At 32.9% G+C, this 17,893-nt stretch overlaps 1 protein-coding gene across 1 annotated transcript in view; it reads right to left on the bottom strand.

The window, feature by feature from the left end:
• LOC117125055 (glycine dehydrogenase (decarboxylating), mitochondrial-like) overlaps positions 1-15,657 on the bottom strand; it is a 27,101-nt gene extending 11,444 nt beyond the window's left edge. Inside the window, 8 exon segments of the mRNA XM_033271423.1 lie at positions 1,660-1,756; positions 2,682-2,878; positions 4,016-4,163; positions 8,161-8,238; positions 9,216-9,380; positions 12,907-13,042; positions 13,490-13,568; positions 15,181-15,657. Coding sequence (XP_033127314.1) covers positions 1,660-1,756; positions 2,682-2,878; positions 4,016-4,163; positions 8,161-8,238; positions 9,216-9,380; positions 12,907-13,042; positions 13,490-13,568; positions 15,181-15,456 — 1,176 coding nt within the window. The 5' untranslated portion in view covers positions 15,457-15,657.
• Positions 15,658-17,893: the final 2,236 nt, after the last annotated feature.

The raw sequence follows: 17,893 nt of genomic DNA, 5'->3' as shown, positions 1-17,893 counted from the left end.
TAAAAACGAATGGATTGTATAATCTATGAGTATAAAGTATATAAATAAATTCCATGAAGTGCAAACAAAATTACACTGTTTTCAAGCACAAAACCAGCTGTATTTCATCCAGTGAAGCTAAAAAAAAAACACATGTTATAGATATGTTTTTTGCAATAAAAGTTTTCTAAAAAAAATTATGAACTTGAACTACTGTTTTTTAAGATAACAAATTAATAAAATGCTGCATTTAATTTGCACTTTTAATGACAATATCAAAAACCACTTCCTTTTTCTACAGTGCTTTGTAAGCTAGAGTAAATATTTACATCATTATGTACTCGTGAGATAGAAATGTACATCATATCATGAATGATTAATCTCATAATTATGTATACTTATAATGAGTAAAACTAATCCATTCAAACTGCAGTAAAAAAGACAAAGTAGACGATATGTTATCAATAAAAACAAATTGAACATACCGTACTTGCACGAATAAGCGCCTGGGCGCTTAAAATATTTTTTTACTCTTTTTGAGGGGCACTTATTCAAACGGGGCACATATGAAAACCAAGTGGAAATTTAGGGGGCGCTTATGGAAATAGATGAAAATTGAAGGGGTGCTTATGGGAAATTGGAAAATTCAAGGGGCACTTTTTTAATCGAAGATAAACGAATGGTTTTAGTGAAGAAAATGTAATAGTCGAAAGAGCATGGCTCATAGGCCTAAATGTTGGGGTATTTACACAACAGCAGATGAAATTAGTGGTGGTGTTGGTGGTGGTGGTAAGCGCGTTGGCCATAAGCCAATTCAGATTAGCAGGATCACTGCAGTGTTTCTTGGAAGCATGGCCTTACAAATTAAAGATCCCAACACCAAAAAGGCTGTTTATATTAATTTTATAGCAATATTATATTGTTGTTGATGTTTATCTTTCATTATTATTTTTATTATTATTGGTTTCCTTATTATTATTATTATCATTATCATTATCATTATCATTATTATTATTATTATGTTACTAAAACTTACCTTAAGGGGAACTTAGGAAATGGAGAAATTAGAGAACCATTAAAACAATGACGTTAAGGGGAAAATAACAGATATTCCCCTTAACCAACAATAATTTAATTTCAAAATGAGCAGTTTAAAAATCAGCATTTTAATATTAACTATGCTTTTCAAGGTAATCAAACATAACAACTACACAATAAACAGATTTTTATTTTGTTAGTCAAAGCATAATCTGGTATATGATAGCAAATTTACCAACCTCATTACTGCAAAACACAAAACATGGCCTTACAAATTAAAGACCCCAGTACCAAAAAGGTTGTTTTTATTAATTTCATAAGAAAAATATTGTTGCTGTTGATGTTTATCTTTCATTATTATTATTATTATTATTATTATTATTATTATTATTATTATTATTATTATTATTATTATTATTATTTGTAATTATTATGGTTTTTATTTTAAATATTGCTGTTTTCTGAATGAGAAGTTTAAAATGCAGAAAAACAGCATTTCAAAATTAATTAACCTTTTCAAGGTTATCAATAATACAACTACACAATAATAGCCAAAGTATAATCTGGTATGGTAGTAATTATCAATCTCATTATGCATATTGTGTGAAGGGTGCCATGAAAGTACAAATATATTAGCATTACCTGTGCTGTACATATGTTACTAGTTGCCTTATCTCTGCGGATATGTTGTTCTCTGGTTTGTAATGCTAATCGTAAGGCATTTTTCCCTGCAAAGTCCCTACATTTAAAGGGAACGAAAAAAAATTAAATCTATAAGAAAAAAACATTTTTTATCACTAGAGCAATGACATACTGATTGTGAGTAAAACAAGATATGGAAATTGCAGTTTTTCCTAGCATAAGGCTACAGTCTGGTATAATACCCTGGATTTCCCCATTAAAAATAAGTTTTACTCAAGGTATTGCACAATGCTAATTGATAAATTATACATATTAAATCTTCAAATAATTATATATTAAATAAAATAGTAAGATAAAGAAAAAAAAACTCCATTAGTTACAGTATATACCCTATAATACAATTATAATGAATTACTGGTTTTTCGGTTGGAAAAAACACATTGATCCCATCTGATTTAAACCCAGGATTGTTGGATTACCATTCAATTGCTATACAAAGTAAGTTTCAAGGCCAAACCATTAAATTATAATAATCATGAAATGATCTCTAGCTGTCAGTCATTTGCTTGTTGGATGTTCACAAAAAATACTTAAGCTATAGTCAGGCTAGAGAGTCAAGTCAGGCTTGACTCATCCCGGTTGATAAATTTGTGATCTGAACCAGCCTAGGTTTACTTTTTGCTCTCACCCAAGACAGCTCAACTCAGCCAAAATTGCTAGGTTGACTCTGGATTGACCTGGCTTGATACTGGTCTATGATTCTACTGTCTCACTGTAGGCTGTTGCCAAAATTAGACACTCACAGTTAGTGATGCAAAGTCAATGCTTGTTAAGTTAGGTCAACCCAGGTCAAACATGAGCTTGAGTGAAGCCTGGCTTGAGGGTAAAGGTAAGAGAATAACCCCATACCTTGCAGCGTCATTCTGCTGAATTGTGTATGGGTGTGGTCTGTGACTACCTAGCAGCCATAAAGAGGCGCTTTACACATCATTCCAAAAACAACAGTCTGACTGAAGTCTTACCTTGTTACACCTACCATCCTCCCAGGCATCATTCGTTTAAATTTATCTCGTACAGCAAAGAAAGCAGCATGAGGTCCGCCATATCCCAAAGGTACGCCAAAACGCTGACTGCTGCCTAAAGCGATATCCATACCTAGCTCCCCTGGAGATCGTAGTACTGTGAGGGCTAGTAGATCAGTCGCACAGATTGCTAATGTCTATAAAGACAAATTCAGAGAAGTTTTCTAATTTAATTATATTATTTACTACTGTCATCCGTCAATAGGAAACCCACCACTTATTTTTACTTATTTAATAACGTAAAAGAAAAAAAAAAAAAAATAGTATTATTAACTGATTTTGATTAATAAAATTAAAATGTTAGGAAAACAAAGATCATATCTAGGGTTTTGACATCTCAGGTGAGACTTATGTCATACCTTGTTTAGCGAACGCACCGCCTGCCAATAATGATGATTTTGAATAACAAATTTTATTTTTGGTCAATTAGGACACCTGCTGCCACTAAGAAATGTAAATTTCAGAAAACAATAAAAGTTTTTCCTTAATTTTATTATGTGTGCCACTTCCTTTAAATCCCCAAATATATGAGATGCGTATTTCTTCCTAATTAAATATACATTTTATTTAAATCATTTAATCATACCATTACTATAATGTTTACATTCACCAATAAAATGTTATTTTTATTTTCTCTACTGTCTGGATGTTTTTGGCAAAACCATTTGCTAAAATTAATAAGAAAACATTTTTATTTTTTTTCCCATCCTCCCCTGACAACCTTTAAAAAGATATATTCACAAAACATGGTATAAAAAAAGTGTCGCCTTACAAAAATAATTCGAAAAATTAGACAGAGTTCATGCACTTTTCAACCTTTTATACTGGTACTACGGGCCTACACAAAATAAATGTTAGTGAAACGAACATGTAAATACTGGTAGTATTTATGACTTGATTGGAGACTGGCTCATAAACAATGTTGGATATTTTCTAAACAGGTTTTTGGCAACTCACTACATCCGACGGCCGCCGCAATTCTATGGAAAATGCAACAGTGCAATGCGCACGAAACGGATTGTTATTAATATCAGCTGACGGTTGTACAACCATTGTACAACCCAGTAATTGCCCGGCTTTAGAGCATAAAATTATTGATAAAATACATTCTGCAGTCTCTCATCCCAAATAAATGTCTTACAGTTAAGAAAGGTCATTTAATCACATCTCCTGGATGTGCCTTCATCCGAATTGGAAACCCTGATATCATGGTATGATAGAGAGCACGTATGCTAAGGGAGTACCAATAAAGAGTGACAGAGGTGAAAACTTACTCCGTTGCTATGTGCATCTTGAACCATATGGGTGAGGTCAACTATACTGCCATCAGTGCCAGGGTATTGGAAGAGCACTCCTGATATATCGCGGTTACTTAGATCCATGTCGTTAATGTCTACTTCAATTACCTCAATACCAAGAGCTCTAAAAATATTATGAAATAATCAAGTCAATTTGTTAGTGCAGTTCTAAACACATGTGTAAGTAAGATGTAATTTTAAATTTTAGTTATTTATTTCCTTTGGGACTAGCTTTATTTAATGTGCAATATTATTAGGTCTAAGTAGTAATTTTTTAAACTATAGTTATATTTTTTATATTAATGTAACATAGTTTTTAACATCTAATTGTAAAATAAATAATTGATTATTTTGAATTGACGGGTATTATTTTTGGGTCGGGTGAAAGAATTTGGGTTGGTTTTTACTGCCTTTTTTAATTGTAGAATTAATATTGAGTGTGTGCAATGTTAGGCTTAAGTTTTTTGTTTGTTTTAGTTTATATGGAAGTAGGAGTTGGAGAGGCACGCTCGTAGTTTTTCATCGCTTATGTCTCTTTGTAGTTGTCTTTTCATTTTGTATTATTTAATGTTTATATAGCTGACAGGAATAAAATAAATGTAATGATAGTTAATTAAGAAAAATGAACTGTCCACATTATAGGTTTCTGACCCAAGACTAATAACCTACTACTGATCATATACTTTAGCAACTGAGATAAGACCAACAAGTGTACAATTTTCCCATTGGACAAGTTGTAAAATTTGTGATAAACAAATTAATCAAGTAATTAATTACACATAATGGCAAGTAAACCTTCCAAATTTCAATTTATAAAAATCCATGGTAAGCCTATACTAAGAGACGTCCCCATTCTTAATTTTAAAATGATGTGCCAGATTTGGCTGATACTAGTTTGGCTGCAACATGAAACTCCTGGACAGTTTACTTATTATTCAAAAGAAAACTTCAAAGAATGTTGAGAGAAAGTCTACACACTTTGTTTAGGAGACTCTAGACATTAAGAAGAGTACAGAGTTGCTACAGCAGTATACTGTTTCAATCATTACATATCGTTTAGATCTACAAGAAAGACTGTCACCATATATATTATGCTATTTTACTGTCCAAGAGTTTTTCAACAAAATTGTAATTTAATAATTTCCTGTTCACTCTCATTTAATGCATTAAACTTCCTTGCTTCTGTACTACAATAGGTTGTTAAATAATCTTTAACAACAACAAAAACCTTTTCACAGTGATTGTCATATTTTGAAGGGGTAGATATTTTTACAATCCAGCAGATAAGTACTGTACAAGAATAATTATGTCTGCGGGATGTAATGCTAAGTATATATTGCTAACCAGTGGGAAGCTGGTAAACATATCAAAATACCACAAAACACAATGAAGTTAAAAACCATAAGGTCAAGATAAAACTGAATTAAAAACAGGTTTTGTATTTACCCAAAGAAGACAAGGCATTGTGAAATCAAATGTTTGATTATTGATTATTTGCAGGAGGGTTTAAAGCCCCATTCCCGGCCAGATTTCAGTTGTTAAGAAAAATCTGATTTCTATATATGTTATAAAGATTTATAAATGTAATACAAAATTGCTAACTTAACTGAATTTCAACATTCCTAAACATGAAAAAAATGTAAAATAATACTGAAATTTGATTTTTTTTGTTCCACACAAAAAATAAATGCGGATGGATTTTTCATGTTTGATTTTGCGATAGGTCTGAAGAAATACAGTATAGTAGGCACTGAAAACATTAGCCTATCCAACACCGCTAGGCTAGCCCTAGCATTAACTCGATTTAGGTTCTGTTATCACACATAAAAACGGCCGACATGATATTTTCCGATGCTAGTATTGACACTTGTGAAATATAATATTTCATAAGAATTATTTCAAATTGTTAAAAAAACGATTCTGACCGAGATTTTGACAATTAAACAAACGTCCTACTCGATCGATCGCAGTGTGCGAGTATGCGAAGTACAAAAACCGATTTCATTAGAGAAGGCACACTTTATTGACTGTATAAAGTATACATAAAAGCGAGATCATTCCAGCAGATGCGATCTACAACCTCTGAATTTGCCTAGTAACAAAGAATTCGTCCAGAAAATGGTAATCTCCTATGAGAAATAGTCTGTATTTCTCACTTTTTTTTTATTCTTTTGCGTAAAACTAAAATTTATGCCAATATTTTTCCATTGTTTATAATAAATAAATATGCATTTTTTCTAAAAAAATTATTTTTTAGTGAAATTTTGCCGAGGATGGGGCTTTAAAGAATATTTAGTTTAGTGGAGTGGCATTACGAAGAGGTTATCTTGTTACTAGTTACTTGTTATTTGTATAGCGCCTTTCTTTTCAGTTACGAAGCGCTGAAGTTCTTTTTCCCTGGTCATTGGGTCCACATGCTAGGTGTTGCTGCTGGTAATCAGCGCAGGAGCAGGTAACCCCACCAGATACCCATTTATACTCCTGGGTGGAGAGAAGCAATGCAGATAAAATGTCTTGCTCAAGGACACAAGCAAAATGCACAGCGAGGGATGGAAACCCCGACCTCAGGGTTGGGAAACCAAACCTTACCCGCTGTGCCAAACCGCTTCTATCTATCTCTCTCATTCTGACTTCTAAAGTCCTATCTTGACTATCAAATTGTCAAAAAATTATTGTATGCCCATATATAGTCATGATGTACCTATATATGGTCATATGATGTGATGTCATCATGAACATATTTAGACATGCCACATGGTTTTTGTCAAATACATTGTGGTAGTCTGGAATGAGGCTTTACTATGAACATCTTTCAATTTGATTGCCAGCCAATTAAATTTTCTAACACAAAACAATGAATGGTATGACCCAAAACATGGGAAAACTTTGAATCTCACAATTTGTATTTTGTCAATACTTGCTAGTAGTTTTATTTCACTTGCTTCTGTGGATTTTCTGGTCATAATGGATTACTCATAATTATAAACTCAACAAAAAAAAACTTGGTGGTTTATGATGCTTAGTCAAATACCAGAGGTTTTTCCTCACTACTAAATAATATCTCAAGCCTCGTAATGAGACTGAGTTTATAAAGCAATTATTTCATATTGTCCTTGAATATTATAAGGTGATTTTCTGGGACAAGCTGGAATGGGAATCCTCTATGTTTAGTACTATAATCTACACAAATACCAAGAAGCAACAGTATGCTGCATATGGACAGATAATGGTTTAATCTGAAACTTACCAAGGATAAAAAACATTTAGTTCAAGAACTGATTTTCAGTGGAGCCTTCTAGCGATACTGGTAAATAGTTGGCACAAAAAGGACATAAATCGAGTACTCTTTTACAAAGAACACTACAACTACAACTTTGAATAGAAGCCCTGGGCTTCATTTTATTAGTACCCTTGAATGGGCTTCTTTTCCAAGATGGTCTTCTTTTTGAGAGGTTTTTTGAAATTAATTTTGCAAACTAAAAAGAAAGGCTTCTTTTAAAAATGAATGCTATAAATTTTGAAATTGCTACTATACAACATTTTTCAACTATGGGATTCAAAAATTCTGTTTAATATTTTATTTAAAATAATTTTAACAATGCTGGTATAATAAAATACTATTAATATCGACACATTATCATAATCATCAAACATAACATTGGTACAGTCTGAATGTAAGGTTGAAAGTATAATATTGAAAGCCAATATTATTATCTTGATTATAAGCCCATGGGTTTCTTTTTCGAGAAGGGCAACTTTTCAAGACTACTTCTGCAAAGTGAAGAGAGGAGGGGGCTTCTTTTCGAGATGGGCTTCTTCTCGAGATTTGCTCATGGGGCATCTACAGTACTCGAGGTTCTACGGACAGTATACTGTGTTAAAGCGGCAGGCTGGCCTTATTGTGCAAAGATCAACAGCTATATGTCTTCCAAAAACTAGTGCACAACATATCATACTTGAATTTCATTACTCTAGCTAAAATAAAATTGTAATAGGGATACAAAGGATCACCACAGTGGCTGGCATAAATTCAGCTGGAGATTCCTTGACTGACCATAGAGTAATATCCACTGGATCATCTGGTGTTTTTTTTTTTTAACTTAATGAAGGTCAATACTCACTCTGCTCTTGTGCGAACAACAGCCAGTGTTTGAGGGTGGCACTTGTCATCAATGAAAAATTTTCGTCTTTTATTATGTCTGGAATAAGAAAATTCAACTAAGTAAATATTAACACAGCCAAATGGTCTTTTTTTAGAAGGAATTTGCTTCAAACGTTCATGTGATTTACACCATATTACACACTAATCCTATGGAGAGGTTTTGGAAAGTGGACCCTTTCTTTCTTCTTATTTGTTTTTCATGACACTTTTTTGATAACAATTAAATCAGTGTGTTTTTCCCCATTTTTATATTTATATAGAATTCAAATTTTCAATTTTCAGTTTAGAAATTATAGTCCCACTTTAGATTTTAATATTTGTATTTGTGTATACATGCAACACCATGTGTTTTGACATTGACATTTCATGACATTTCTGAAATTCCAACAAATAACTTTTGCATATACCCACATTATACATATCCTGAGAATTCAACAATTAGTATACTGTAAAAACCAAATGAACCATGATATACATTAAATATGCTCACTTATGTATATAACACAAGTATTATCCGATGCCAAAAGGAATAATTGTGTCTACAATCACATATAAAGCACCCAAGATCCAATATGAGAACCAAGAATGATCAAAAAACATGATAAAAAAAAAGAGGGCTGCTCTCGACATAAGGCACCATACACCACAAATCATTTTTTACAAGGCACTGCTCTCGAAAATGCACAAAGAAGCTTCTTGGCTTCACTGTAAGTAATCTTTACATGGTTTATTTAAGAGTACACAGTACCCACTGTGCCTCATTGCTTTTTAAATCAGGACAGATTTCTCAGACAATTAATAATACTAATATCATATGAAGGTTGGAAAGGCCTTACATACACAAATAGTTGTCAATTTAATAGAACTTGAAAAATTTGTAATTTAAGCGGCAATACTGCACAGGTAAGCCCAGTTGCTCAGTCAGTAAAAAACAAAACATATAATGTTTACATAATATACAAATCCCTAGGCCTACTGTTCCAAAAGCAACCTAAGCATCAACAAATACAGTACCTGTAAGCTAGGCCCATTGCCTCTGCTGCAGCTGTCCCCTCGTCTAATAGTGATGCATTGGCTATTTCTAGGCCAGTCAGGTCCACCACCATAGTTTGGTAATTTAGTAGCGATTCCAATCGGCCTTGCGCTACCTCAGGTTGGTATGGCGTGTATTGGGTAGTCCTGCATTTCAGTCATTAAAAAAGAATATTAAAGTATAATATTAAATTTAAAACACAGAACAATGGTGCAGAGTCTATTTGTATTGTTGTGTTCATTTTTGTAAATTTGAAAAGATGGAAATAAATGATGATACTGTACGACAAATAATAATTTAAAAGATTAAATTTTGTTTTTTGTCTATTTTTATTTACAAATCAATCTTAAAAACAAAGCCTCATCTACATACTGTATAGTGGGTATACACAATTTGAATTGAAAAACTAAAATCAAGCACAGATATGATGCTGTACATATATCATAAGGAAGCACATTTTACCAAATTAATTGTATAATTTTTTTAAAGAACGAAGTGTTAAACTGTTGATGATTCAGCCATATTTAGGCTCCCTGACGACAGTTCAACATATTCAATTGGTTCCTTTCACTTCCACAAGATGTCCATCTCAATTAGTTTATTGTACTAAGATAGAGTTTCTTTTCCAATGCAAAACAAATTATTCATGAACCAAATTTGTTGAATGGAGTTGGTAGACAAGACGTTACTTGTTACTTGTATAGCGCCTTTCTTTTCAGTTACGAACCGCTGAAGTTCTTTTTTCCTGGTCATTGGGTCCACATGCTAAGTGTTGCTGGTAATCAGCGCAGGAGCAGGTAACCCCACCAGGTATCCATTTATACTCCTGGGTGAAGGGAAGCAATGCAGATAAAGTGTCTTGCTCAAGGAAACAAGCGAAATGCACAGCGAGGGATTGAAACCCCGACCTTGGGGTTGGGAAACCAAACCGTACCTGCAGCGCCAAACCGCTTCTCTCTCTCTCTCTCTGATTTCTAAAGTCCTATCTTGACTATCAAATTTTCTTTGACAAAAAATTGTTGCATGCCCATATATAGTCATGATGTGCCTATATATGGTCATATGATGTGATGTCATCATGAACATATTAGGCATGCCACATGTGTTTTGTCAAATACATTGTGGTAGTCTTTATAAGCCTTTACGTTTCAAAAAAATTAATTGAAGTAAATTTAAATAACCTAATGCCGGATGGTAGAGTCAATCAAAAAATGAATTATGCATACAAAATGAAACCACACATTTATTACAGTACGCATTAATATTTTTTCATCAAAGAATTGAGTTAATAGACAAGATGTTTCAAAAAATTTAATTGAAGTAGATTTAAATTACCTAATGCCTGATGGTAGAGTCAATCAAAAAATGAATTATACATACAAAATAAAACCACACATTTATTACAGTATGTATTAATATTTTTTCGATTGACTTACAATATATTTATGCTATGTCCAAACAATCCAATTTTCTTTGACAAAAAACTGTTGTATGCCCATATATAGTAATGATGTGCTTATATATAATAATAATAATATATAATAATAATAATAATAATTTGCGATTTGTATAGCGCCTCCCGTTAGACCAACCTCGAGGCGCTTCACAACAACGGAAGGAAACGGACAAGAGAATAAAAAAAACCATGAAACCAGGCTAACAAAGAAAAAAGAAAACGCCTAAACGAACCAAACCAACACCGCACCGTTTATTGGCAATTTAAGGCGTAAAGCCCGCCGATGCATGACTCACAGGTGCTCAAGTGATGGCAGTGTCTAGCTAAGCAGTTAATGGAAAAAGAAGGAAAAAACAAAATAGTGGTAAAAAGTGTCTTAAAGGAATTCAGCAAAACTTTTAGTGAAGAGGTGAGTTTTGGACAAAAAACAGTTGTATGCCCATATAGAATAATGATGTACCTATATATGGTCATATTTTGGACAAAAAACTGTTGTATGCCCATATATAGTAATGATGTGTCTATAATGGTCATATTTTGGCATGTTACAGGTTTTTTATCAAATGAAATTTGATAGCCTGGACCTGTCTTTATAGTTTAAGCCATGGAAAAAAAAGTTGTTGATTATCCTCTTTTTTTTTAAAAAAATTGGTAGGGAGGGAGGTTTAAAAAAAAAAAATAAAAAAAAAAATCAGTAATGAAACCACCCCATTGATACATGCCAAGTCTTCAAATCCACCATGGAATGCAAGGCCTATGCAAATGGTGGCTGACTTTGCCAGATCTTCCAGTGTAGCGTTTGATCTGGTGGAATATATATGAACAAGCAACTGAAAGAATAAATAATTACCCTAAAAAAGCCTAGGCCTAACTGAAGTTGAATTATGGCCAGAAAGACGACATTTTTGTGAGTTTTGGCAAAAAATGGTCGGGTGATTTTTATTTTTAAGTAGGGAGAGGATTATTTTTTTTTACATTCCCTTACTTTGCACTTTATATTGTAGGTGCTGAATCTGGTTATAATTCGTCAATTTTAAGTTTTAAATCAAATACATAATGCCTGATATTAACTACCATAATGACCCTGATCAAATACAAAAACAGGAAGCAGAGTTGACCTTCAGGCATTTATAAATATATTATATTTATGAACAAACTTTTTGAACTGGAACTTAGAATTAGATATTGTAGTACAAAAGGAAAAAGGAACTTAAAACATTTTGCATCATTATGTTTACTCTGGCTTATTTATTCACGTAAAACAAACATTTTGTCATTAAAAAAATACACGGTGTTAGAATTTTTGTATTTGAAAATATTATGCAATTATGTATGTTATTTACAATATATCACTGATTTTAAAGACAATGAAAAACAAACTTTGGCATAAAAATTATAAAATTGTAAAGAGTGAGAACAAAACAAAATCCTTAAGAATCTTATGAACAAAGGCAAATCTAGGTGGAGGTATGCACTCTATGGAGTGACTGCTCTAGTTTTTATTGACTTTACTTTCTTACTATATTCCGTCCTGAGACTTTAAAATCAACGATGAATATGATAGCAAACAGGTCACAATTGGTATAAGGAAGGGTTTAATTGGGATAAAGGGTTTACAGGTCCAGGAAATGAAATCTATAAGAATTATGATAAGGGATTCAAAAACGGGATTCAAAAATAATGAAGGAGGTGGGCCAAAGAAGTGGTTCAATTATCGGTACTATAAACAGAGTTCTTTGAAGGGTAAGGTAACCATATTTAATACAAATAAAGAATGGATGGAATAATCCATCAATAATCAACATTCACCAGTGGCAGTGGAAACGGGAGGCCTGGTCAGACAGGCCTGGACCCCATCTTTGACGCCACAACAAGGTCATAGGACCAATATTAATTTGCATAAATACAAATATACAAATTACGTTATTTTTATTACCGACCTCTAATACTGTGGTCTGTCTAACACTAAAAGCTCAATATTGGGCTGAACTAAGAAAGCCATAAAAACTCCACATAAAAGCTACCAGGGATTTATATTCCGAAAACCCTGGCGACGCTCCTTGGTTTGGACTCCCCTGTATGACTTGTTGGACCCCCCCAGTTGGAAAATTTCTGTAGCCACAACTAATTTTCTCCTGCTAATGTGTACCTATAGTAACAGCATAAATACTGTGAACAGTATCTATCACTAGTAAGATACTAAAAAGCATACTCACCATCCAGGATTTTCCAATATATTTCTCTGTATCGTGTAAGGAGTGAAGCAATTATAATAACCAAGCCCTATGTAACTTCTCCAAATTTTGTTCTGTTCAACCATCGTTTTAAGTTTTTCAAGTGCTTCATTTTCACCTGTAAAAATACATAATCCATAAAAAAAAAACAAACATGTTAAAAATTATTGGTTATTTTATTTATTACTAGCCTCCTGTATATTAGGCTATCCTTGTTTCTACTTTCTTATTTTTTTCATTTTTTTAAATCACACTTATATTTATGCCCATTCTGTAATTTGTGTTTACACTGTTCGATTAGTATTTACAAATTCAATAATTATTACTAAAACAATACTACAGTATACAGTATTTTTTAAATGGTTTTAAAAATAATTTTGTAATAATTTTATCTTCGTTAATACTGTAAGGAAAATTTATTCTCAATGCAAATTACAATAGATTTCTACATTTAAAATCAGATAAACGAAGAACACACATCAAATATAAACTTTTCTAGCTTAGCAAAGTTGATCTTCAAAGCCTTTAAATCTTTTTTTCACAGAAGGTTGATAGGATTACTTACACAATGCTGGTTCGATTGCAAGAGGACCGTCAAGTAGGATGTTAGCTGGCACAGCCAATTTAGTCAGGTCTTCTAGAGACTGCATAATAATAGATTATTTTTTCAAATAAATAATAATTAAAAAAGTATAATTCTTTTTAAATAACAACACATTTCACTATTGATGTGCATGATTTGTAGGGTTCCAAGTTTCTCCGGATTTGCGGGAGTCTGCAATCCTACAAGCAAACTCATCTCTGGCAAATTAATGATACAGTAGAACCGCTATTAAGGGGACACCTTCGGGACTACAAAAGTCCCTTTAATAGGGAGTGTCCCAAAGGAGGGTTCTACTGTATTTGCATACTTTTACTGTATTGTCAATTGTCTCAGTGCCGCAACAAAATAAAATTAGATTTGCTAGAAGCTCATTTAAGCAGATTTCCCGGATGTGGCTTCTACAGCACAACAGCAATTTTCTTCAGGAACTTTATCAAATCATCTTTTACACATGCAATTGTTGTAACCCTGCACCTTGTGCACAGAATATGGTGGTGAACATTTTCAAATGTGCATAACAATCCTGGAGAGAACACTATGATGCACACTGAATGATGGTTGAAATGACAACAATATTATACGTTTAAAGTTGATAAATGCTTATGTAAAATAAAATGCCTTTTGCAATCCTAACAATGACTCTTTTTTAAGTAAATTACGTGAATATATTGATATGTTTTTAATTAGGTATTTAGTTATTGAATTTAAATTCTCAATATTGTACACTAGTACACAAATATTACTTGACAAATGGGGCCTTCACATGGAATATATACCCTAGATGTAGGCATAGAGAAATTCCCATTTGAAAAATTGTGATGCCCATGTCCACTGTTAATAGCATAATATAGTAATCAAAATAAGAGTCAAATTCACAACAACTGTTTATGGAAAACCAATCAAAATCATCAGAAAATTTTAAACAGTTCCAAATCCCACTTGGATTCCTTAAAAACAAAAAAGCATCATAAAAAAAAGTCTTAAATACCATTTGTCATACTGTAAAGTATTTTAACTGCATGGACAGATATGGAAATGGAAAAAATAAGAAAAATTGCATTTATTTAGGATTCAGTACTTAAATAATTATTAATATTACTAAGTAGGTCTGAGAGTTTCATTGGGCCTAGCCTAGGCCCAACCTCTCCATAGCCTGATGCCAGGCCACCAAATTTAGGCTACTGTACCTTCAAGAATACCTCTACCTTAGGCAAGAATCATTAGGAAATGATATTAAGTTGAATACTAATTGAATGATATGCTGACAAATAGATTATAGATTAAGACTTTATGATGATTGAAAGTACATATTAATTGGGCCGGCTAGGCTAGTTAGTTGGCCTAGGCCTAGTTTCGGAATTTAAAGTAATATAGTTTGCCTTCCTTTCGACCAATTTTTAATTTTTTTCTTCAATTTTTGTCATCATCCTATTAATTTTTTTTTTAATTGTTTAAAAAAACGTAACTCCCCGGCCCCCACCCAAAAAAAAAAAAAATTTAGACCAACAAAAATAACCTAGGCCTAGGTCCCTAGATAAGATAGGCCTAGGGCCTAGGCCTACATAGGTAGGCCTAAGGCCAAGGGCCTAGGTAGCTAGCCTAGGCCTACATTAATTTATTTATTAACCCAAAACTGCATATGCCTAGCCTACCTTTGCTCCGACTGTTTGAAGCATCTCGTTAATGTCAGACGACCGTGGCCCAATGTGCCTTTCAGCAAAGACATCATGTTTGGGATAAATTGTGTCAATTGCCCTTCCTGAGCAACGAAATCGTTTCCAAGTTGACGGGCTAGCTGTAGATACTTCAAGTGTGCGGACACATCTCGTTCCAGACCTAGGAAGGCCTAAGCCTACTTTCGAAATCCTAAACTTCGCGCGCTTGGCAGACAGGCTCACTACAGCCTGATACTTGAGAGAAATGTTCATTTTAATGAAGACAACGTTTATCAGGCTTTATGATGTCTATCAAAACGTGAAGATAAGTAATACTAGAGCATACAGGCTTGCCTAGCGCATACAAAACATTACAGTAACTCAACCAAAAGAAACATCAGACAGGAGGCCTAGTAGCCTGTGTTTTATGCGTTGGTTGGTAGTTCAGAAACAACACGACCACGATAGCGACTGGCTAAAACTGGAAAACATCGAAAACCTAATCGAAGGCGGAATACGATTGGTCAGAATGAAGTTACGTAAATGAACACGCCTCCGCTTATTAGCCAATGATATCGTCAACATGTCATTGTATACGTCCTCCATGTTTGGGAAGGACTATCAAACCATGCATTTTTGAATGGCAGATTTAACAACAGACCAACAAAATCAAGAATAAATCCTCAAAAAATAAATTATAATATGATTTGTATTAATAATAATTTAGAAACCTTTTTTTTAATTTATTTTTTATTATTAAGATTAAGCAATGCAAAAATAATTTTCTTAGTAAAATGAATGAATCCGCTGCTACCGCAGCATTTATTTGGTCCAATGAACATGATTATAAAAATATATTCGAAAATTGTCTTTAGCACACTACAGATTTAGAGATAAAAAATCATTCAATTTGCTACCAAAACTAGGGGTATGTATATTAGTTGACAAAAAGTTATCGTTCTATTTTTCTGATGAAATCTACTTGTTCAATAACAATTGAATTTATAATAATAATAAAATAATAATAATAATAATAATAATAATAATGTATGGATAGATAGATATATAATATTTTTTAAAAATTAATAAAATAATAATAATAATAATAATAATAAATGTGTATTTTATTATTAATACTTGAATATAAATACGCTTTAATTTTTTAATTGTAACTTTGAGAGATATATCAAAGTCTGGAAGGCCAGACATAACATATTATTCATTATAAGAAAATGACTTCTGAAATAAATAGTTTTCGGTCCATGAGACAAAGCAAATTAAAATAAATAAGTAATAAGATAAATTGATATTGTACAAACGTGAATGTGTAAAAAAAAATAGTTTAGCATTAACAACAATTTTATTGAAATATCAAATTTGATTTAGAGAGAAAAAGAAGGGAAAAATAAGAATCGGTAGTAGGCCTAATTTGAAGTTGAAGGTCGTTCAGTCGGAAATGCGAATTGAACTCAGGTTTGAACCCAATTGTTCTGTAATCACCATGGGGTGATATGTGTGTTGTATGCTAAATGACGGGGCTATTGTATTCTATCTGGAAACGGTTTCCTTAGTAACTCTTGAGTCATTCATAACGTTTACATGTGATGATTGCATATACTTTAAATGAAATCTTCGAGTTTTGAGCCTAGAGGGCTCACTCCAAATACTAGTATAGAAAGGCACGCTTTCGGGACCAAAAAAGTGTCCCCTTAGGGTGTTCCCTAAATAAAATTAAAGGAACCTCGTTCCGGGAACAATAACCAAAACCCCCCCCCCCAAAAAAAAAAAACAAAACAAAACAAAAAACAAAAAACAAAAAACAAAAACAAAAACAAAAACAAAAACAAAAACAAAAAAAACAAAACCGTGAAACTGTCCCCTTAATATGAGGTACTTCTGACGTACAACCATGACCATTCTTTATAATTTTATCTTTTATGACACCATTCTTTATAATTTTATTGTTTATGACATAAGAATACGGTTTTAAATTAGAACTAATTTAAAGCAATAGTTTGCAATTAATGCAAATAAAATTCATTTTTATTTGTTCCCCAATATTATTTCATGATGCAATCTTAAAGACCAATATTCTTTTTTTAATACTCAGTTCTATTGGATGGATGTGCATGAACAGAATAACGACTTAATGACCGTGCTTGATATGGCATAGATGGGCAGAATCGTATATGAAAGTACACGAAAAACAAAGAAAAAGAAATCCACATGGTTAAAGGGTTCAAAATTGACAAGATTAGGAAGTAACACATTTTGGTAGGCAAAGGCCTACCGATGTTCAATCTCCTAAGCATTCAAGAGAGAAAATTCTGGTTTATTGCCGAAGTGTCAAAAATGTTGAATTATTATTTTTTTCTTATTTTGAGACCGCTTTAGTTTGTGATACAATGGAAAAAATGTATCCTTAATAGGCGGGTTGAATGTATTGATTTGGCCACTTGTGACACACTCAGAAAGTGTCGAAACTGAAACTGATTGAATATTCATGAGTATAGCGCCGAGTATAGCGCGCCCTCTGTTGACTTCTGCCTTAAATGACGAGGGACAAAAATTTCGCGTCCCGGCCGCGACTTTTTTTTCCGTACGAAACATTTGCATGAAACTTCACTCGGGCCATCTCGGATTGACTCGAGTGAGTACGATACGAGGAACAAGAGCAGACACTTCGCAATGTCGTGACGCTCGAGTTTTA

Source organism: Anneissia japonica, unplaced genomic scaffold, assembly GCF_011630105.1.
Source record: "Anneissia japonica isolate Jap-2015-1 unplaced genomic scaffold, ASM1163010v1 scaffold9_len2422644_cov172, whole genome shotgun sequence".
Lineage (NCBI taxonomy): Eukaryota > Metazoa > Echinodermata > Crinoidea > Comatulida > Comatulidae > Anneissia > Anneissia japonica.
This window is presented reverse-complemented; position numbering and strand designations above follow the sequence as displayed.